Genomic DNA, 23871 nt, shown 5'->3' on the forward strand with positions numbered 1-23871 from the left:
TAATTATGGAAAATACTAAAACTTTCTATGGTAAAAAACACTTATAAAGGTACTGCCACTTCTAGGCAGATGGAATAGATACAGTTTTCCCTCTTCCTTCTGCTAAGGAAGAGCTCAGAATTCTATACATCTGGGACTGCATTGTTTTCTGGCTTTCATAGTTTCTATTGAAAAATCAATTGACAGTCTTAGTCTATAAAGGGAACATGTCTGTTTTCCTCTGACTACTTTCAAGATTTTCAGCCTTTTTTTTAAAGAAAATCTTTACTGAGTTATAATTCACCCATTCCAAGTGTATAGTTTAGTGCCTTCTAGTATAGTCACAGATACGTGCAACCATTCCCACCCTCAACTTTATAACATCGGTATCACTTCAAAAAGAAACCCTGTACCCTTTGGCTATCACTCCACTATTCACATCCCCAGCCCTAAGCAACCACTAGTCTACTTTCAGTCTCTATAGATTTGTCTATTCTATTTATATTCTCATTTAAATGGAATCATATAGCATGTATTCTTTCATGATTGGCTACTTTCACTTAATATATTCAAGGTTCACCCATATTGCAGCATTTATCAGTGCTTCATTCTTTTCTATGGCTAAATAATCTTCAGTTGTATGTATGTACCATGTTTTCTTTATCCATTCATCACTTGATGGACATTTGACTTGTTTGTACCTTTTAAAAAAAAAAGATTTATTTGTTTATTTTAGAGAGAGACAGCACAAGGTGGGGGGGGAGCAGAGGGAGAGGGAGAGCGAAACTCCAGCAGACTCCACGCCCAGCATAGAGCCTGAGGCAGGGCTTGATCTCATGACTCTGAAATCACTACCTAAGCTGAAACCGAGAGTCAGAAGCTCAACCCACAGCACCACCCAGGTGCCCCTGTTTGTACCTTTTGACTTTGATTAATTATGTAAACAGTGTATACATTTTGGTGTGGATATACCACTGTCAATTGTTTTGGGTAGATTCCTGGCAGTGGAATTACGGAGTCAAATAGTACCTCTAAGTTTAACCATTTGAGGAACTGCCAAGTTTTTTCCAAAGTGGCGACACCATTTTACATTCTCACTGGCAGTGTATGAGGGTTCTGATTTCACCACATCATCACTGACATTGGTTATTATTTGACTTTTTGATGCTAGCCATCCCAGTGGGTGTGAAGTGGTATCTCAATGTGGTTTTGACTTGCATTTCACTGATGACTAATAATGTCAAGCATTTTTCATGTGTTTGTTGGCTATTTGCATATAGTGCAAGGTAAGGGTCCAATTTCATTCTTTGTCATGTGCCTAGCAAATTTTCCCAGGACCATTTGTTGAAAGAACAGTCCTTTCCTCATTGAATGGCCTTGCCACCCATGTAAAAAACCACTTGAATATAGGTGTATGGGTTTATTTCTGGACTCTCCATTCTATTCTCTTGATCTATATGTCTACCCATATGCTAGTACCACATTATTTTGATTACCATGATTTTGTAGTAATTTTTGAAATCAGGAAGTGTAGGCCCTCCAGCTTTGTTTTTTTCAAGGTTGTTTTAGCTATGCTGGGTCTCTTGCAATTCCGTGTGCATTTAAGGATCATCTTTTCCATTTCTGCGAAAGAAGCCACTGAATTTTGATAGGAATTTCATTGAATCTGTAGATGCCTTTGGGGAATATTGCATCTTAAAAATATCAAGTTTTCCAATCAATGATTCCATTCCTTGTACTTAGGTCTTTAATTTTTTTCAGCAATGTTTTTGTAGTTTTCAATGTAGAAGTGTTGTATTTGTTTGGTTTAATTTATTCCTTGGTATTTTATTCCTTTGGAAACTATTCTAAATAGAGTTGTTAATGTCCTTTTTGAATTGCTCATTGATGTTGCATAGAAGTACCACTTACTTTGTGTGCTGATCTTGTGTCCTGCGACTTTAATGAATTCCTTTATTCCTTTATGAATTCCTTAATAGTTTGTGTGTGAGGCAGGAGGGGATTTTTTTTTTTTTTTTTTTTTACTAAGATTGTGTTACCTGTGAACAGATACAGTTTTACATCTCTCTAATTTGGATGCACTTTATTTCTTTTTCTTGGTTAATTTCTCTGGCTGGAATTTCAACATAATGTTGAATAAAGTACTGAAAGAAAGTATCCTTGTCCTGTATTTGATCCTAAAGGAAAAACTTTTAGCCTTTTACTGCTGAATATGATGTTATCTGTGAGTTATTCATAAATGAACATTATCATGTTTAGCAAATTTCTTTCTGCTCCTAGTTTGTTGTGTTTTCATCATGAAAGGGTATTGGACTTTGTGAAATATTTTTCTGCATTAATTGAGATGATGAGATGATCATGATTTCATCCCCCTTGATTCTTAATGTACATTGATAGATGTTTTAATGATGAACCACTCTTTTATTTCTACGATAAATCCCACGTGTTTATAGTGCATAACCCTTTTAATATTCTATATTTGGTTTGATAACATTTTGTTGAGGGTTTTTGTCATATATATTCATAAGAGATATGGGTTTGTAGTTTTCTTGTGATGTCTGTGGCTTTTGTATCACTTCACATCCACTAGGCTGGATAGCATCAACAAGTCAGGTAATACTGGAAGATTTGAGAATAATCTTCATTAATTCTTTAAGTGTTTTGTAGAATTTGCCAGTTAAGCCATCTGGTTCTAAGCTTTTCTTTCTTTCCTTCTTTTTTTAGATTTTATTTATTAGAGAGAGTGAGTGAGAGAGAGCACGGGAAGAAGGAAGGTCAGAGGGAGAAGCCGACTTCCGCCAAGCAGGGAGCCCAGTGCGGGGCTCAGTACTGGGACTCCAGGATCATGACCTGAGCCGAAGGCAGATACCCAACCAACTGAGCCACCCAGGTGTCCTGGGTTCTGAGCTTTTCTTTGTTGGGAGGTTTTTGCTTACTGATTCAGTCTATTCATTATAGGGCTGTTATAGGGCTGTTCTATTTCTTCTTGAATTGGTTTCAGTAGTTTGTGTGCTTCTAGGAATTTGTCCATTTTCTAGGCTATCTAATTTGTTGATGTATAATTGTTCATAGTATCCTTATTTTTTTCATCTGTAGGTCTGTATTAATGTCCCCACCATCCTACAGTTAACCTTTGAAGAACATGGGGTTTAGGGGCACCTACCCACCCCCCCTGCAATTGGAAATCCACATATAACTTTTCACTCCTCCAATATTTAACTAATAGCCTACTGTTGACTAGGAGCCTTACCAATAACACATATTTTCTATTTTGCCTGTGTTATATACTGTATTCTTAAAGTAAGCTAGAGAAGTGTTACTAAGAAAATCATAATGAAAATACATTTAGAGTAGTGTACTGTATTTATTGAAAAAAATCTGCATGTAAATGGACCCATGAAGTTCAAACCCATGTTGTTCAAGAGTCAGCTGTGTATGATTTTAGCAATTTGGGTCTTTGTTTCTTAGTCTAGTTAAAGGTAAGTGAACGTTGTTGGTCTTTCAAAGAACCAACTTTTGGTTTTGTTGACGATTTCCATTGTTGTTCTTCTCTATTTTGTTTATTTCCACTCAGATCTTTATTATCTCCTTCCTTCTGCTAGTTCTGGGTTTAGTTTTCATGTCTTTCTAGTTACTTAAAGTGTTAAGTAATTGCTTGCAATATGGCTTCTTTTTTTTCAGTGGAGGCATTTATAACTCTGAATTTCCATCCATACACACCGCCTTTGCTATATCCTATAAATTCTGGTATGGTGTGGTTATTTGTCTCCAAGTATTTTTCAATTTCCCTTGTGATTTCCTCTTTTACCCATTTGTTGTTTAATAGTGTTATGTTTAATTCCTACATATTTGTGGACTTTCCAGTTTTTCCTCTCATTAATTCCCAATTTCATTTCCTTGTGGTTGGAGAACATAGTATATACGATTTCAGTGTTTTAAAATGTATTGATGGGGGCGCCTGGGGGGCTTAGTTGTTAAGCGTCTGCCTTTGGCTCAGGGCCTGGTCCCAGGGTTCTGGGATCAAGCCTCACATCGGGCTCCCTACTGGGAGCCTGCTTCTTCCACTCCCACTCCCCCGGCTTGTGTTCCCTCTCTGACTGGCTGTCTCTCTCTCTCTCTCTCTCTCTGTCAAATAAATAAATAAAATCTTTTAAAAAATAAAATAAAATGTATTGATGCTTGTTTTGTAGCCTAAAATATGGTACATCCTGAAGAATGTTCCATGTGAACTTGAAAAAATGAGTATTCTGTTGCTGTTGAGTATAGTGTCCTATAGGTTCTAGTTTAAGCGTTAATCAAGTTCTTTTTTATTGATTTTATGTCCCTATGTTCAATCCATTATGTAAAGTGGGATGTTGAAGTCTCCCAGTATTATAGAACTGTGCATTTCTCCCTTTAGTAATGTCAATATTTGCCTCAATATTTTGGGTCTTTGTTGTTTAGCACATAAACGTTTATAATTGTTAATCTTCTTGATGAATTGACCCTTTTATCAATATATAAAGACCTTTTTTCTTTTGTAACAACTTCTGACCTTATGTCAGTTTTGTCTACAATAACATCATAAAGGTGAAGGTAAGGGGAGGACAGAGTTGGAAAAGGATCAGTGTTTTGTGTGCTGTTAAAACTACGTTGGTAATGATTCAAAGTAGTTCGTTGTACATTTAGGATGTTAATTGTGATTTCCATAGTAACCAATAAGAAAATAACTAAACATATTCAAAGAAAGAAATAAGCAGGAAATCAAAATAGTACACAGTAAAAACAAAAAAAATACAGAAGAAGGCAGTATTGAGGGAATTGAAGCACACAAAAAAAGTAAGACACAAAACAGATAGCGAAATGGCAAAAGTTCTTAACAGTAGTCACTTTAAATGTAAATGAACTAAATTAATGGGTGGGGGAAAAAATAACATGCTCCAGCTATATACTAACTCCAACTATATGCTGTCTTAGCAAGTAAGATGTTTTCATTTTCTTCGATAAATTTATAGAGTGAATTGAACTGGCCTAGATTTACATTTGCAGTGTCTGCTGAACATTTTTTATAGATGAGCAAAATCTAGTTTACAATTGGACAAGATATCAACAATTTTATATTGTCTTTAGTTTCATGAAAATCTTTATAAAAATGAAGAAGACAGTTTGACCTCCATTTTTCAGTCCAAGAGTGAAGACTTAGGGGATTTTTTTTTTCTTGTCATAATTTGATGTATCATCTGACATACTACTGAAAGCAGGGTTGGCTCTACGCTGTAAGGGGCCAACACATTTGTTACCAAAATTTCTCCTTTGGTTTGTCCACAGGACATTTAAGTTGCAGCATTTGAGTTTGGAAATGTAACTTTATTCAGTTTTATATATCCGTGAATAGAACTATACAATAAAACATGTTTATGCTGTCTAATATAATTGGGCGATCACTGTTTTCAACTCAGCATCTGTGTCTTTTTGGGAGACAAAAACCGTTTTATTTATTTAGAAGTACTTGTCTGTCATCCTAGATTTGTTTCAGTTTCCATATGTGCTTTCACATCCCCTTCACCACCATGCCCAAGACTGAATTCTTTTTTGCATATTGTGCAGTTTGCTGTTGTAATTACTTATCTCCCCAATCCAGGCATGGAGGTGTTTTTACATCTGTCACTAAAATAAGAGGCTTTTTTGGTGATATATGAGTCATGCTGTCGTTAGTATTATGTTTTCATTTTCATTTTTGAACTCTTAGAAAACATGGTCACAATATTTACAGTATTAAAAATTAAACTAGCACTATGTCCGTACAAAGCACAACAGTTAATCCACAAAGCCAAAGACTGTAAATGCTTATGATTGCCATGCATTTAAGTTACATACTTGAAAGGCATCACTCCTGAGTGATGCAACGATGGATAGATAATTCATTATTGTAAACCGCAATTACGGTTGCCAACATCAGAAACCAGGGGGAAAACAGCAATGGTGACTAGGAAAGGCACAAAATCTATGCCTTATCCACTTGAGTTTAAAAACGATGTTGCTCACCGCCTTACTTTTTGAGTCACCTTATAGATTTCACGCTTTCCCTCGACTTTTCCCACCCACCTCCTCAAACCCGGACCTTTGACGTCCAGACGAAGGATTTCCTGGGACATTCCAGGCAAACCTGGACGGTCGGTCACCCTTCCTCCGTCTCCCCCTTCCACTCGTTTCGGTTTTCTTTCAGTCTCCCCCCTCCTTCATTCTCCCCTCGTCTAAGACCTCGGTCTCTCACTCTCAGTTCCCCTCTCTCTCCCCTTTTGTCCCTTAGTCTCCATTCTCTGTTTCTCAGATTCTCCATTATTTTGTGCCTCAGTCTCCTTCTTCCCTGTCTCAATTTTCATCAGTTCCTGCAACATATTACTGTAGTTGTAATTTCCCTTGGGCAGATTCCTTCTCTCTCTTTTTTTTAAAACCATAATTAGCGGTTTATGACACCTCTCCGCCCCCCTCGAACTCGGCCATTACTTCTCCAGCCCCTCTGTCTCACAGTGGAATCCTCCAGTACAGGGTTGTACCATTACCAGTACTTTACAGTAGAATCCCCCATGAAAGGACTGCACCATTCCAAATTCCTCTTTCCCCAGTAAAGGACTGTACCACTGCAACTTCTTCTCCAATCCTCCTGTAAAAGGTCTCTGCAAAACCTCGCATCTCATTGGTTTGTATAATCCTCCTTTCGGTCATCTTGCCTCCTGCCCTCCCTGCCACGGTGGCACAGTCCAAATTCAGGTTAAGAATAAACCAAATTCCTCCGCGGTTACGGATCTGACCGGACTCTCAATATGGCGGCGCCCACAGAGAGATACAGAGCCCCGGGAGCCGCCATCTTGCGTCCTGAACAAAGCCGCCGAGGAGGCAGAGTGGGCAAAACTGCTCCGTACGGCTCGGCGCATGCTCGGGAGCCCCGTGCTGTGCTCTCCCAGACAGGAAGCGGGAGAGTTCTTCAATCCACGTTAATCTGTGACAGCTGTCGGGGGTTATGCTGGGACGGACGTTTCGGGACCTGATAATCGAGCTGGGTGTCAGAAGGGGAATTTATGGGTTGAGTCATGAGGAAGTCTGGGGTTGATATTGGGGTGCCGGTCTGCGACGGTCAGTAATTTGAGGTCTATGCAGACTGATGGGAAGTCTGTGGGATGAATGTTGGGTACATACAGGAATCAGCAATAGGGACAGCTGTATGATCTGTGGGTCAGAGATGGCAGGTCTGTGCGCTGTTGGAATATCCGTGTGGCCAGTGATTTGTGGACCTCTATGGCCAGTCTTGTGATCGGGGTTCGGTGGAGGTGCTCTTTGGGATTTGTGATTTCGGCACCTGGTGATTCAGTGATTTGTAGGGGGTCATTAATGCAGTCAGGGACTGAGAAAAGTCAGCTCTAGTTTAGTGGGAAAGGCCTCACTTTACAATTTATGCAGGTCAGGGGCCGCCTCCAGGTTGAAGCCCCTCCGCAGATGTTAGATGTTTTCTCAGACCTCCATCTCCATCACTCACGTCCTCACAGAAGAAAACATCCTTTGAACGTAAGACCAAACAAATCTAAAGGAATAACATTATGTTGTCAATTCTGTCTAGCCTAAGACCACCACGAACACCCTGTAGTTGAGTAAGTTGGGTTTATGGCTCTAGCTTCTAGTTGGGAACACGCACGTCATGGGGAAAGTGGAGCTTCTTGTAAGAGGATGTTAGAACTTCTTATAGGATTTGTCCTGTGTTAGGTGATTTTGAGGAGGGCCTAAGGGGGTGGACCTTGTTCTGAATTGGATGTTGTGAGGAAATGGGGTAATTCAGTGATGGGGGATTTCAATAAATTTAGGGTGAGGAAAGACTACCCCAAGCTAAAGCTGTAATAGGTAAGGAAGTAGCAGTCTTGATGTTAACTTGGAGAGGGGGTGTTTGTGGACTGGACGATGTTGATGTTTTGTCTGTGTTCAGACATGATTTCAGAGAGGTCTTTTTTTGTCTTATTCTGTCATGGTCACAGAGTGGCCTTGTCTGATGTTGATGTTCTATGTAATTATGTTAAATAGGAGAATTTGAGTGTCAGGCCAGCTCTGAAATGTGAGGGCTGCTTTTTTTTTTCCTTTCTTATATGAGGTGTGATTTCAGCCATGGATCTTCCTGTTTATTGAAATTGTTCTACGCTCTGTTCAGCAAACATTTATTAAACACCTGCTTTTTACTTGTTTCAGAGCTCTGTATCCAGAGAGGAGCATGACTGTTTTGATTGTTTCCTTCCAGGTTTATTTTAACAAAGCCTGGGATAACCCCGTGGGAATGAGTGAATGAGTTCAATCTTCTCTGCATGACCCACCCTTGGACTGTGAAGAATTTACCAGGTAAGTATCTTTCTGCATCGTGGTATATTCCTCTTTATCAATGGTTCTAACATGACGCTATTTTCTTACGTAGACAACTGCGCTATTGAATATCAGCAATGCAAACTTAAATAAAAAACATGTTTAAATCAACAAAATCAACAGTTTTAATCTATGAATATTGACTTAGCAAGAAAATTTGCTGGGTTAGGGGAGAATGTAAAAGAGCTCTTGGGATTGTGCCAGCTGCTTGTGTCTATGGAATATAGGTGCATTCTGGGTTTTCTACTTGGTCATTCCTATTCTTATTGTCAGGGAACTGCTCTATCTAGAGTTAAATCTTACATATATATGTATACATGATCATTGTCTTATGTTAGAGTCTTACAGATAGAATTACAAATAGAATTGCTGGTGCAAAGGGGAACAATAAGGTGTTCGTATATAAACAGAAATATCTGCATTCATCCAATTAAAAGTACGCCTTGTACAATTTCTGTGTAATCATATAATCACAAGAGGACTTTTTTCACATGGTGCTTATAGACCCTAAGGATCGAATGACCTTCTCTAGAGTGGCCTGTTTTCCATCTGACTTCTCTTGGTGGTTGTTTCTAGACTGGTAAATGGCTCCTGGGGATTTAGTCTGTCTTTCAGTCCTGATTCCTCAGACCTCTGCTCTTTTGGAAGAGAAGCAGAAAATGACCAAGTCTCACGTGAGTTCCTTGCTTATTTTGTTTCCATAAAATCAAATGGAAAAATGAGGAAAGCTAGAAATTAGAATTAGGGAAAATGTAGAGAGAACAAAGACTTGGAACGAGTTGCTATGTAATATGTGAATTATGTGGTTTAAAGCCACATAAAACAACTATTATAGTTCATATATATATATATATTATATGTAAGTTTTATATAAATATAATACACATTATATTTACATGTTTGTTTTACATAAGTGTGTAAATTAAAGTGCAAATTTGAAAAAAAAATAAAGTGCAAATTTGTTCGATCTTATCTAGTAGCCACAGAGGTAGAGGACATCATATACGTGATTTGGCATTCTCCACAAATAGAAATCAACTGAATTTTCAATGAAAATATTGCTTGCCATTAGGACAAAAAGAAATTTATTTTGGGGGATCTTCTGTAGATGATCTCCTGAGCTATACTTCTGTATAAATGTGTCAGATTTTTTGTGGTTGTGTTTTTAAATATTTTTTTTTTTTAGAAGGCAGTTAGCATGATGTTAGAGCTGAGCTCCAAGTATTATTCTTTAGGGAACTAAGTTACAGTTTATCCAAAGATATAGATAGATAAGATGGAATGATGAGTATCAGTTTGTCTCCAAAGTAATTATTTCCCTCAAATAGGCAGTTCTTTACTTAAAATTCAGTGGCAGACACTTGGAGTGCAGGGTTCTCTGATTCTCCTTAGCCTTTGCTGTGGTCTCAGGGTTTGTGAGGCTACTCCCCAACTGAATACCAGTGTTTGGTCCATTTTTTTTCAATTTATAAACTCATTTTACTATTTTTTGTCCTGGCCTAAATTATCCCCTTGGTAAAAACATTTAAAAAATACAAAAAATAAAAATTATAAAGTGAAAGGGACCCTAACATTCCCTTTCTCCTGGGATAACCAGTATTAATAATTTTTGATGCTTAGGTTTTTTTTTCTCCATCTGGAAATTATTGATTCTATTGTTCTTAAAACATAAAGTCTGGTGATGGGTATTAAGGAGGGCACGTATTGCATGGTGCACTGGGTGTTATATGCAAGTAATGAATCATGGAACTTTACATCAAAAACTAGGGATGTACTGTATGGTGACTAACATAATATAATAAAAATATTATTCTAAAAAAAATAAAGTCTCAACTTTATTATTTAACTGATTGACTATCCAGTTTTCCCAGTAGCATTTGTTGAATAATTCATTTATTTGAAATGCTGCCTTTATTGAATTCCCATTTGTGATTAAGTCTCTTTTGCTCTTCTGTTCTTCTGATGTGTTTGACTCCTTTTGCTAAAGACAGAATTTTACATCATTTTTCTGAATAGGCATGATGTAGAACGGGGCATATGGTTTGTCATGCTATGGTAAAAGTAAGAATGATCACTTCAGATTGAACAGGAGCATGCTGTTATAGGGTCCATTGTCATTTGAGGATGTGGCCATAGCTTTCACCAAGGAGGAGTGGCAGCAACTGGACCCCGCTCAGAGGACGCTGTACAGAGACGTGATGCTGGAGAACTTCAGCCACCTGGTCTCATTGGGTAAGGATGGCTTTCCCCCATATCGCAACATCTTCCATCTCTTGCCTCTCTCCTCTTATTTGATCAAGTTGGGTGGGTTCTTGACATATGTAATGACTGACTTTGTGCTCTCTTTTCTCTCTCCAGCAGCAGGTCAGTGCTCTGCTGAGAGCCAACTGGACAGCTTCACTGTGGGTCTCCTAAAATAGCACTTTCTTTTTTTTTCTTTTTTCTTTTTTATTAGGGCTTAACTCACGACCCTGAGATCAAGACCTGAGCTGAGATCAAGAGTCGGGCACTTGCCCGACTGAGCCACACAGGTGCCTAGCACCCTTTCTTTTTTCTTCAGTGTAGTCAACCCAATTCCTCTCTGATTTTCTCTGTAATAGGGCATCCAGTTTCCAAACCAGATGTCATCTCCAAGTTGGAACAAGGAGAAGAGCCTTGGATCTACCCAGGTAAAAATCTGGCAGGTGGGAGTCAAGGGGAGTGAAATCTCAGTTTCTTTGTTTTGTTTTTAATTGGCGGGTGGCTGAGACTCAGGCTTCCACCCAGACTGGCAGCTCCTGTTCCTTCTTGCTCCTGTGCTGAACATGTAGTAAGTATTCAACAACTTGTTAATTAAATAATAGTGAGCCATGAAGAGAGGAAAAATTTCTTACTGATTTACCCAACAATCATATCTTTAATGCCTTTCTAGAAGAAATTCAAAGGCAACAGAAGTCAGATGCTTTTCAGGATGATAGGTCGTACATGAAAAGACAAGGCATCAGAGTTCATGGCTGTGTAAAATTGCATGACCGATATAGTTAATGTTTTAGGAGTTCACTGAAAATTATAGTCTAAAGAGATGTGGCATAACTTAAGGCATTTTTCCAAGCATGAACCAGCTACTCTGAAGTATATTTGAAGTGTGGGTTAGACAGGAGGAGGATGAAGGCAAGTTCTAGCAATGCATGTGTACAAATTCTTGGAGTTAGGAATCATTATGGCTTTTCTGCAGAAATTTGCTAGGCTCGCCTTCAATAAAAAAATATTTATTAGGGAATGAGGGGATATAAGCATGGATACACGGTGTGAATATGGAGAGTTAAGGTCCGTACTGTAGCTGTACTCTGAAATTTTCTGTTACTATTTTATTTAAACAACTTTGAGATGTAACTCACAGGCCCTACAATTCACCCAAAGTTAACAATTTAGTGATTTTACTGTATTCACTGATCTGTATAACGATCACCACAGTCAATTTTAAAACATTTTATCACCTACGTAAGAAATCCTGTACCCTTTTGCTATCACACCCCTGTTCCCCACTCCCAGCCCTAAGCAACCACTAATCTGCTTTCATTGTCTACTAATTTGCCTACTCTTGATATTTTATTTAAACAAAATCATATAATATGTGATTTTTGTGACTGGCTTCTTTCGGTTAGCACGCTGTTTTTGAGGGTCACCCACATTATAGTATGTATCAATACTTCATTTCTTTTTTGGCTGAATAATATTCCATTGTATGGGTACACTACATTTGATTATATATTCATCAGTTAATGGATATTTGGCTTGTTTCCACCTTTTGGCAACATAAATAATGCTACTATAAGCAATCATGTACAAGTTTTTGTGTAGACATATGTTTTATTTTTTCTTGGTATGTACCTAGGAGTAGAATTGCGAGTCATATAGGAACTTTGTGTTTAACTAAAATCGTCCATAATGACTAATTATGTTGAGCGTATTTCCATCTGCTTTTTGGCCATTATGTATCTTCTTCGGAAAATAGTCTGTTGAGAGCCTTTGTCTATTTTGCATTATTAGTCTTTTTCTTACTGAGTTTTAAGAATTTTTAATAGAGGTAAAATTCTTATGCAGAACTTATATGGAACTTTTATGTAAAGTTCTTTGTATAGATAAACTGTTTTTTATAGAATTCTTTTTTGTTGTCCACTGATACTAATTTTATTATTAATTAGGACAGGCTAGATACTACAAATTAACCTCTAGCTGCCAATGCTTTAACACAAGTGTTTGTTTTCTTTACATGCTGCATATCCAGCACAGTGCGGCAGGGGGCATGCTCCACATGGTACCTCAGAAATCCAAATTGAGTGAAGTTAACACCATGTGCAGTCCAGCTTGTCACTGATAAAGGGGAAGGGAAATCTGGAGGACTCACATGGCTCTTCTGTGCTTTACCTGGATTACCAGTTTACTCTAAAAGGGTATAACCCAGGAACATCCAGCTGGAGGGGATACATAGGGCAGGGTATGGGGAAAGGGCACAGAGTGTCCACACCGTCTCCAGGTGCGCCACTCTCGGCACACCTCCATGTGTTCACCAACCTGGAAGCACCTAGAGTTCTTGTTTGATATAGGTCTCTTATCCAGACATATGATTTGCAAATACTTCGATCCTGCGGGTTGTCTTTTCCCTCTTTTGATAGTATCCTTTGAAGCACAAGATTTTGTAATTTTGATGACCAGTTTTTCTATTTTTCTTTTGTTGCTTGTGCTGTTGGTATCATATCCAAGAATTCTTGCCAAATCCAAGGTCATGAAGATGTACCCCAAATTTTTTTTCTAAAAATTTTATACTTTTGGTCTTACATTTAGGTCTTTGATCCATTTTGAGTTAATTTTTGCGCATGGTGTGAAGTAAGGGTCCAACTTCATTCTTTTGCGTGTGGCAATCCATGTGTTCCAGCACCATTTGTTGATTTATGTACTTATTTATCCATTTATTTTTATTTGATTATGACATGTATTTTTATTTATTTTAATACCTATATAGTTAAATACAGTGTTGTATTATTTCAGGTGTACAATATAGCGATTCGACAATTCCGTGTTTACTCAGTGCTCATCAAGATAAGTGTACTCTTAATCCCCTTCATCTGTATCATCCTACCTCGCCTCTGGTAAACCTCTATAGTTGTTTGTTCTCTATAGTTGAGTCTGTTTTTTGGTTTGTCTCTTTTTTTATTTTTTCCTTTGTTCGTTTGTTTTGTTTCTTAAATTCTACATAGAAGTGAAATCAAATGGTATTTCTCTGACTGGCTTATTTTGTTTAGTATTATACTCTCTAGATCCATACATGTTGTTGCAAATGGCAAGATTTTATTCTTTCTAATGGCTGAATAATATTCCATTGTGTGTGTGTATATATATATATATATATATATATATATATATATATATATATATATATATATATCACATCTTCTTTATACATTCATCTTTTGATGGACACTTCCATAATTTGACTTTTGTAAATAATGCTGCAATAAACATAGGGGTGCACGTATCCCTTTGAATTAGTGTTTTTGTATTCTTTGGGTAAATACCCAGTAATGTGATTACTGGATCATAGAGTAGTTCTGTTTTCAATTTTTTGAGGAACCTCCATAATGTCTTTCACAGTGGCCGCACCAGTTTGCATTCCCACCAACAATGCACAAGTGTTCCTTTTTCTCCACATCCTCACCAACACTTGTTGTTTCCTGAGCTTTTGATTTCCTGACAGGTGTGAGGTGATCTCATTTTGATTTGCATTTCCCTGATGATGAGTGATGTTGAGCATGTTTTCCGGTGTCTGTTGGCCATCTGAATATCTTCTTTGGAGATATGTCTGTTCATGTCTTCTGCCCATTTTTAACAGGATTATTTGATTTTTGGGTATTGAGTTGTATAATTTTTTTAAATATTTTAGATACTAACCCTTTATCAGATATGTCATTTGCAAGTATCTTCTCCCATTCCGTAGCTTGTCTTTTAGTTTTGGTGATTGTTTCCTTAACTGTACAGAAGCTTTTTATTTTGATGCAGTCCCAATAGTTTATTTTTGTTTTTTGTTTCCCTTGCCTCAGGAGACACATCTAAAAAGGTGTTGCTAACAGCCGATGTCAGAGAAATTACTGCCTGTACTCTCTTCTAGGATTTTTATGATTTCAGGTCTCACATTTAGGTCCTTAATCCATTTTAAGTTTATTTTTGTGTAAGAAAGTGGTCCATTTTCATTCTTTTGCATGTAGCTGTCCAGTTTTCCCAGCACCATTTGTTGAAGAGTGTCTTTCCCATTGCGTATTCTTGCTTCCTTTGTTGAAGATTAATTGACCATAGAATTGTGGGTTTGTATCTGGGCTCTCTGTTCTGTTCTTTCCATCCACTCATCTGTTTTTGTGCCAGTACCATACTGTTTTGATTACTACAGTTTTGTAATATAACTTGAAGTCTGGAATTGTGATGCCTCCGGTTTTGTTTTTCTTTTTCAAGATTGCTTTGGTTGTTCTGGATCTTTTGTGGTTCCATACAAATTTTAAGGTTGTTTGTTCTAGTTCTGTGAAAAATGCTGTTTGCATTTTGATAAGGATTGCCTTAAATATGTGGATTGGTTTGGGCAGTATAGACATTTTAACAATATTTGTTCTTCTAATCAGTGAGCATGGAATGTCTTTCTGTTTGTGTTATCTTTAATTTCTTTCATCAGTGTTTTATAGTTTTCAGAATACAGGTCTTTCACCTCTTTGGTTAAGTTTATTCCTAGGTATTTTGTTATTTTTGGTACAGTTGTAAATGAGATTGTTTTCTTAATTTTTCTTTTAGCTGCTTCATTATTAATGTATAGAAATGCAATGAATTTCTGTACATTGATGTTGCAGTGAATTTCTGTACACTGATGTTGTATCCTTACTGAATTCATTTATCAGTTCCAGCAGTTTTTTGGTGGAGTCTTTAGGGTTTTCTATATATAGTATCATGTCTGCAAATAGTGCAGGTCTACTTCTTCCTTACCAATTTGGATGCTTTTATTTCTTTTTGTCTGACTGCTGTGGCTAGGATTTCCAGTACTTTGTTGAATAAAAGTAGACATCCTTGTCTCATTCCTAACCTTAGAGGAAAAGCTCTGTTTTTCCCCATGTAGTATGACATTAGCTGTGGGTTTTTCATATATGGACTTTATTATGTTGAGGTATGTTCCCTCTACACCTACTTTGTTGAGGGTTTTTATCATGAATGTATGTTATACTTTGTCAAATACTTTTTCTGCATCTATTGAAATGATGACTTGGCTTTATCCTTTTTCTTATTGATGTGACATATCAGTTGATTTTTTTTGCGAATATTGAACCACACTTGCATGCTGGAAATAAATCCCACTCGATCATGGGGAATGATTTTTTTAATGTATTTTTGGATTCGGTTTGCTAATATTTTGTTGAGGATTTTTGCATCTATGTTCATCAGAGATATTGGCCTGTAGTTCTCTTTTTTTGTTTGGTGTCTTTTTTTTTTTTTTAAAGATTTTATTTATTTATTTGACATAGAGATAGACAGCCAGCGAAAGAGGGAATACAGGCAGGGGGAGTGGGAGAAGAAGAAGCAGGCTCCCAGTGGAGGAGCCTGATGTGGGGCTCGATCCCAGGACTCCGGGATTGAGCCCTGAGCCGAAGGCAGACGCTTAACAACTGAGCCACCCAGGCGCCCCTGTTTGGTGTCTTTATCTGGTTTTAGAATCAGGGTAATGCTGGTGTCATAGAATGAATTTGTTCCAACACCATTTATTGAAGTGATTATTCTTTTCTCATCAAATGGTCTTGGTGCCCTTGCCAAAAATCAATTAGCCTTACATGAAAGGGTTTATTTCTGACTATACTATTCTATCTGTATATCTGTCTCTATGACAATCTCTGGACTATTGTTGCTTGTAGTAAGCTTTGAAGTTGGGAAATGTCATTCTTCCAACATTGTTTTTCTTTTCCAAGATTGGGAACATTGGCTTTTCAGGAATGAATTTTGGAATAAATGTATCCATTTCTATAAATAAATATCCTTAGATTCTGACAAGGATTGGTTGAATTTGTAGATCAATTTTGAGGAGTATTGCTGTCTTAACAATATTAAATCTTCCAATGAACATGTAATTTTTCCCTTTCATTTAGGTTGTTAATTTTTTTGACAATAGTTTTCAGATTGTAAATTTTATAACTGCTAAATTTATTTATTAGTATTTTATTTTATCTGATGCTATTGTATATGCAGTTTCATTAATTTCATTTCTGGATTGTCCATTGCAAGTGTATGGAAATATAATTGATTTTTGCGTATTGGTCTGGTATTCTGCAGACTTACTAATAAACTCATTTATTAGTTCTAATTGTTCTTTAGTTGATTTCTTAGGATTTTCTGTATAAATGGTTTTGTCATCTACAAATTGAGAAATTCCTTCACATATTGGATGCCTTTTTTTTTTCTTTTTCTTGCCTAAATACCCTAGATAGAACCTCCAGTACAATATTGAATAGAATGGTGAGTGGGCATCCTTGTCTTATTCCTGATCTTCTGGGGAAAAATCCAGTCTTTCAGTGTTAAGTATGTTAGCTGTAAGTTGTCATGCCCTTTGTCAGGTTGAGGAATTTCTTTTTCTATTCCAATTTTGTTGGTGTTTTTATCATGAAAATGTGTTGGATTTTGACAAATGCATTTTCTGCATTTACTTAGATGGTCTATTTATATGCTGTATCACAGAATTTCAATTAGTTTGTTATTGGATAGTAAACCAACCTTACATTCCGGGACAAGTTCTGCTTGGTGATGGTGTATAATTCTTTTTATATATTGCTGAATTTGGTTTGCTACTTGTATTGGGGGTCTGGAAGACCACCCTTAGCCTGGATAATTTGCTAGAAGAGCTGACAAACCTAGAGAAGCTGTTACACTCATGGTTACAATTTATTACAGTGATAAGAATTTACCAGTCTAGGGGCACCTGGGTGGCACAGCGGTTAAGCATCTGCCTTCGGCTCAGGGCGTGATCCCGGCGTTGTGGGATCGAGCCCCACATCAGGCTCCTCCACTAGGAGCCTGCTTCTTCCTCTCCCACTCCCCCTGCTTGTGTTCCCTCTCTCGCTGGCTGTCTCTATCTCTGTCAAATAAATAAATAAAATCTTTAAAAAAAAATCAACAACAGACTTTGAAATAAGTGAAATGATTGGGTACAGATCATGATGCATATCTGTTATTTACATAGTGATTTGTGGACTGAAGTGCTAGCAGTGAAATTTGTACTTTATGCTATTAGTCACAAATAGTATACTGCGGTAATTAAAATGTTAACTGTGTTTTTGCCAGATTGGTGTTATGTAACTAAACTGTGCTCACTGAAATTCGTGCATATCAGAATCACTCAAAGTGAGGACTGCCTGTATATAATTTGTCCTCTAAGTACTGCTTTAACTTTGTTTTGCAAATTTTGATGTATTGTTTTCATTTTCATTCAATTCAATTTTATTTTCTATTTCCTATTGGACTTTTTAACATACAGATTATTTACACGTATATTGTTTTCCAAATATTTGCGGGATTTTTCAGATCCTTTTTTTATTTATTTCTAATTTCATTACGGTTGTAGAATATGCTTTGTATAATTTCTATCATAAAATTATTGCAACGTGTTTTGAACCCCAATATATAGTCTATTCTGATGTTTGATTCAGGGAGTTCTTGAAATGTGTGTTCTTTTGCTGGATGGGGTATCTATAGATGTTAGGTCAGGTTCGTTGATACGTAATGATTTTTCTTTTCCTGCTTGTTTTAGAAATCTTGTGAGAGGGATGTTGAAATTTCTGGATATAATTACTATTTTGTTTTTCCTTTCATTTTTGTGAGTTTTGGTTTATGTGTTTGGGGAATCTGTGGTTAGGCAAAGATACATTTGTAATTGTTATATCTTCTTGCAAATCTCCTTTCACAATTTTGAAATATACTTCTTTGATTCTAATAATATTTGTTATCTTGAGGTCTGTATTATCTAATATTGATATAGCTACTTCACCTCTCTTGTGCTTATAGTTTGCATGATGTTTTCTCCCCCATCCTTTTATTTTCAGCCTAATTGTCTTTGAATTTAAAGTGAATTTCTTATAGACAATGTATAGTTGATTCTTAATGTCTTTTCCGTCTGACAGTTTCTGATTGGAGTATTATTCCATTCCCAGTTAATGTAATTATTGATTTGTTTCGATTTATGTTTGCCATTTTGCTATTTGTTTTCTATTTGTTTAATCTCTCTTTAGGTCCTTTTTCTTTTCCTGCTTTTATGTTGAACTTTTTTTTAGCATACTACCTTAATTTCCTTGTTGAATTTTTCTTTGTAGTTCTGTCTCTCTGTGTGTGTGATACTGCTATGGAGATTACAGTATGTTATTTAACTTCTTATAACCTAATGTGCGTTAATACTGCTTTATTTTTCTGGCAAAACATAGAAATTTTGCACTAGCATAGCTCCATTTTCTACTCTCCCTATTCTGTGCTGCTTTGTTCTATTAATCATGTATGTTACACTTATGTTTGTCATGAATTTGACAGTATGTTATTATTTTTGCTTTAAAAAGCTTTTTAAAGGAAAGAAAAAGAAAAAGCAGACATATTTAAATTCCTTATATTTACCTACACATTTAAAAAAATTGTTAGTGTCCTGTGGATTTAAGTTGTCATCTGGTACTATTTTGTTAGACAGATTTTCTTTTGTGTATTTTGTAAATCAGTTCTGCTAGCAAATATATTTGTTTATCTGCAAATGCTTTTATTTTGCCGTGCTTGACGGAGTTTTGCTGGATATAGAATTCTTGGTTGACAGGTTGCTTTCTTTGAGTATTTGGAATATGTCATTCCAGTGTTTCTTGGCCTCAGTTTTTTTGAGTGTGTTGAAACTCAGCTAGCAGTGCTATTATTCTTCTATGCATGATGTGTCATTTTTTTTCTTACTGCTTTCAAGATTTTTCTCTTTGTCTTCATTTTTCAGCAGTTTGATTTTGATGTGGTTAGTTTTCTGGGTGTCCTGCCTGTAGTTTGTGGAACTTCTTAGATATGTCAATTAACATTTCTTACCAAATGGGGTGATTTTAAAGACATTTTTCTAATTTTTTTGTGCCTTTTCCTCTCCCCTCTTTCTACCACTCCAGTTACACATATACCAGATGGAATACCTAATATTCCACCACAGATCTCTGAAGTTTTATTTTTTTAATAATCTTTTTTCTTCTTCTTCTTTGGGTTAATTTTTAGTGATATCTTCAAGTTTACTGACTCTTGTTTTGCTTTCTGCTTTCTCAAATCTAATAAGCCCATCTGGTGAAGTTTTAATTTCAGCCTTAGAATTTTCATTTGGTTCTTTTATGTTTTAACTTACACAAAATAGATGTTAGGCATAGAGGAAGTTAACTACCACCACAATCATGATACAAAAAAGTTCTCTAATACTCAAAATTTCCTCTTTCTGCCTCTTTATAGTCAAACTAGTTCCTTTATATACTTTTTTCTCTTTTAAAATTACATGTTTGTTCACTCATCCCCTAGCAATCTTTTTCTTTAAGTTCTTTAATATCTTTATAATAGCTTCTTTGGGATCTTTATTTACAAAATACAGCATTTGTACCAACATAGAGTCACTTTCTATTGACTGATTTTATTCCTTAGTTTAGTTCACAGTTTTCTGTTTCTTTATATGTCTAGTAATTTTTGATTGAAAATTCTACATTGTAGATGATATGTTGTAGTCTGGATTCTTCTGATCCTTCTAAGGGTTTCTGTTTTGTCTTAGAGGCATTTAACTTGCTTGGGCTTAAACTGTGAAATCTGTTTGTCCCAAAGTATCATTGCTGATGTCTCTGTTTAGTTCTTGTTTGTTTGTTTAAGTCTGGCTGTCTAAGAGACTCCCCTTCACCTGGGTAAAGTAGAAGTGAGCTAGTAATTTGGGCATAGCTTTTATTAGACATCAAAAGTCAGTGTGGCTTTCACTCTTTGCTGCCTGAGTTGTGCATGTGGCAGAACACTTTAAAAGTCTAGCAAATTTACAAGATTCTCCAAATCTTCAATCACTGCTGGGCTCTCTAGGATATCTTTGCACAAATGTTTTAGTGGTCAGGTGGAGGTATAAGGAGAAGTTTATTATCTCAACCTTTCTATGACTCTTTTGTTGCCAAATTCCCGTTACATTTCTAGCTGCTCTTACTGACAGCATTAAACTGTATCCTGTGGGTTTGTGTTATCTTTTAATGCCCCATAAACTAGGGATAGGAGATGGGAAAACCCTAGGAAAGAATGCCACCTCCCGGGGCGCCTGGGTGGCACAACGGTTAAGCGTCTGCCTTTGGCTCAGGGCGTGATCCCAGCGTTGTGGGATCGAGCCCCACATCAGGCTCTTCCGCTATGAGCCTGCTTCTTTCTCTCCCACTCCCCCTGCTTGTGTTCCCTCTCTCGCTGGCTGTCTGTATCTCTGTCGAATAAATAAATAAAATCTTTAAAAAAAAAAAAAAAGAATGCCACCTCCCCATTCTTACCTAATGAAGTAGAAGTTTTTAGTGAGTAAGCACTTTTCAGCTTATTACCTCCTGTTAGTAGTTTTTCAGTGTCCTCAATTAGTTGTGTTTTTAAAAAATCATTTTATTTGTTTTTGTACTTATTTTTGGGGAGAAGAATTCGTCAACTACCTCATGGCATCACTACTGGAAGTAAAGTCCATCTTTAATTACTCATGTGATAAATTTACATGTTTCATATCGCCTGTTGCCCTCCCAGTTCTCTGTCTCCTGGACCATTACGTATCATCCATTTGATTTTACCTCTTTTGTCCTCTACTAAATCTTTTTATCTGTTTGATTTTATTTTTTTTATTCTTTCAGAGAGGGAGACTAGACTTGAAAATCCTCAATTGGATATACTTGGAGGTGTTTCCTTGCATAAGGAGATATTGGAAAGTGTAACAAGGGATCATTCATTGTACTCCATTTTTAAGGTCTGGCAGGGTGATGACCAGCTGGAGAGAGATCAGGAAAATCAAGACAGACTTCTCAGGCAAGTCATGGCCATCAAAAACAAAACAGTTGTTGAAGAGTCAGACTATTCAAATAAGACATTAGGAAAAATATTTCATGACTACACAGACCTAGATGCTTCCAGACAAGGACTGTATAAATGTGACTCATTTGAAAAGAGCTTGGAACCTAATATAAACTTATTCAGTTGTAATAGGGGTTATGCAAGAAAAAACACTGATGAGAATTTTGGATGTGGGAGTACACCTATATCTTCCTATTCTAAGCATGAAAAAATTCATAGTGGCGTGAAGCACTGTGAAGATAGTCAGTGTGGAAAGATTATCAGCAATAAACAATCTCTTATGCAATATGTGAATGTTGAAACTGGAGAGAAGACCTGTGTATGCATTGAATGTGGAAAATCTTTTCTAAAAAAGTCACAACTCATAATACATCAAAGAATTCATACTGGAGAGAAACCATATGATTGTGGTGCATGTGGGAAAGCCTTCAGTGAGAAGTCACATCTCATTGTACATCAGAGAACTCATACTGGGGAAAAACCTTATGAATGTTCTGAATGTGGAAAAGCCTTCTCTCAGAAATCATCCCTCATTATACATCAGAGAGTTCATTCTGGGGAAAAACCATATGAATGTAATGACTGTGGGAAAGCCTTCTCCCAGAAATCACCCCTCATTATACATCAGAGAATTCACACTGGAGAGAAACCTTACGAATGTAATCAGTGTGGGAAGGCTTTCTCCCAGAAGTCACAGCTGATTATACATCATAGAGCTCATACTGGAGAGAAGCCATATGAATGTACTGAATGCGGGAAAGCCTTCTGTGAGAAGTCCCACCTCATTATACATAAAAGAATTCACACTGGGGAGAAACCCTACAAATGTGTTCAGTGTGAGGAAGCTTTCAGCAGAAAGTCAGAACTCATTATACATCAGATAATTCATACTGGGGAGAAACCTTATGAATGTACTGAATGTGCAAAGACCTTCTCCCGGAAGTCACAGCTCATCATACATCAGAGAACGCATACTGGAGAGAAACCCTATAAATGCAGTGAGTGCGGAAAAGCCTTCTGTCAGCAGTCACATCTCATTGGACATCAGAGAATTCACACAGGAGAAAAACCTTATATATGCAGTGAATGTGGGAAAGCCTTCTCTCAGAAGTCCCACCTCCCAGGACATCAGCGCATTCATACAGGAGAGAAACCTTACATATGTGCTGAATGTGGAAAGGCCTTTTCCCAGAAGTCAGACCTTGTTGTACATCGGAGAATTCATACTGGGGAGAAACCCTATCAGTGTGCTGTATGTGGGAAAGCATTCATTCAGAAGTCACAACTCACTGTACACCAGAGAATTCATACAGTGGTAAAATCATAAGAATGGACTAAGCACAGAAAAGTCTTCAGTATCTGCTCAAGCCTTAATAAATAACAGAAAACCCATGGATTGCAGTGAGTTTGCGGGCATATTTACTGATAAAATTTTACAAGTGAAATAAAGTTCCTAATGTATTTAATTTTTTATCAGGTATAATACATCTCAGTTATATAAATAATGGCATTTTCACTGTGGCATGTAAGACTTTTGAGATTGTGAACTGAATGAGTAATATAACAAGTTACATATATAGTTTATTTTGACGTTATGTATTTATGATTATGTTACATAATAAGAATTGGACATGTGATAAAATTGTTAATGTTAACTTAGCATAATTATGGCTGTGTAGTAATTCCCCACAGAGGACATGAAGAGGGCTTGAGTCAAAAGATGCCATGACCTAGAATCCGTGCCTGGGGGAAGGGTTTGATTGTCACTCCTAAAGGTACCTGTAAAATTATTCTTGTAGATAGATGGAAAGATGGGTTGATAAGATCCAATAAATGTGGTCTCTTTGTTTGCTTGTTTGTTTCATTTCAAGAATATAAGTTGTTCAATGTCAGTAGATGGACCCAGGATCTTGGAATTGACACTTCTTGTTATTTCTCTCTTTTACTCTTCCTCTCTAGGGGTTTGGCGTGATGGAAAGACATAGATGGTCATGGGTTCTGATGCTTATTCCAGTACTCACCGATTGTGTAACTTCAGGGAAGCCTTTTTTCATCCACGGTATCTGTTCCTTATCTATATGTAAAATTCTGGCAGAGAACGTGTTTTTAGCTCATACTTGTCCCTGTTATCTTCCCTCTCTGTTCTTTTGCAGGAGTTTGCTAATATCCAGGTGTACATCTTTAAACTTGATTTGCATTCCAGACACTGTGTTTCTGATTCCCCTGATTTCTTTTCTGTCTTTTTTACATTAACGCTGTCCTTGTGTCTGGTGGCCTAATTCATACTGTTGCGGAGACCTCAATTTTTAATTTATTAAACACATAAGTTTATGGTGTTTGCACATAAAGACCCTGTGTGATACCATCACAAATCCTGTGTTACCCTTTCCCAGAAGTACCAGTTCT

At 36.8% G+C, this 23871-nt stretch overlaps 1 protein-coding gene across 1 annotated transcript; it reads left to right on the forward strand.

The window, feature by feature from the left end:
* Positions 1-6731: 6731 nt before the first annotated feature.
* Positions 6732-23316, forward strand: LOC123803654 (uncharacterized). Its single transcript, XM_045815299.2, has 6 exons — positions 6732-7521; positions 8240-8337; positions 8935-9032; positions 10464-10590; positions 10959-11027; positions 21249-23316. Exons 3-6 carry the CDS (start codon positions 8943-8945, stop codon positions 22790-22792), a joined length of 1830 nt encoding a protein of 609 aa, XP_045671255.1. The 5' UTR covers positions 6732-7521; positions 8240-8337; positions 8935-8942; the 3' UTR covers positions 22793-23316.
* Positions 23317-23871: the final 555 nt, after the last annotated feature.

The sequence above is a fragment of the Ursus americanus genome, chromosome 15 (assembly GCF_024610735.1).
Source record: "Ursus americanus isolate L20-20 chromosome 15, mUrsAme1.1.p, whole genome shotgun sequence".
Taxonomy (NCBI): Eukaryota; Metazoa; Chordata; class Mammalia; order Carnivora; family Ursidae; genus Ursus; species Ursus americanus.

Bases quoted from the DNA above. Each gene is read 5' to 3' on its own strand.
- LOC123803654 (XM_045815299.2), top strand. From the start codon at position 8,943: ATGGCTCCTGGGGATTTAGTCTGTCTTTCAGTCCTGATTCCTCAGACC. The intron at 9,033-10,463 runs GTGAGTTCCTTG...ATGCTGTTATAG, and splicing joins AGAAAATGACCAAGTCTCAC to GGTCCATTGTCATTTGAGGA. The intron at 10,591-10,958 runs GTAAGGATGGCT...TCTCTGTAATAG, and splicing joins CAGCCACCTGGTCTCATTGG to GGCATCCAGTTTCCAAACCA.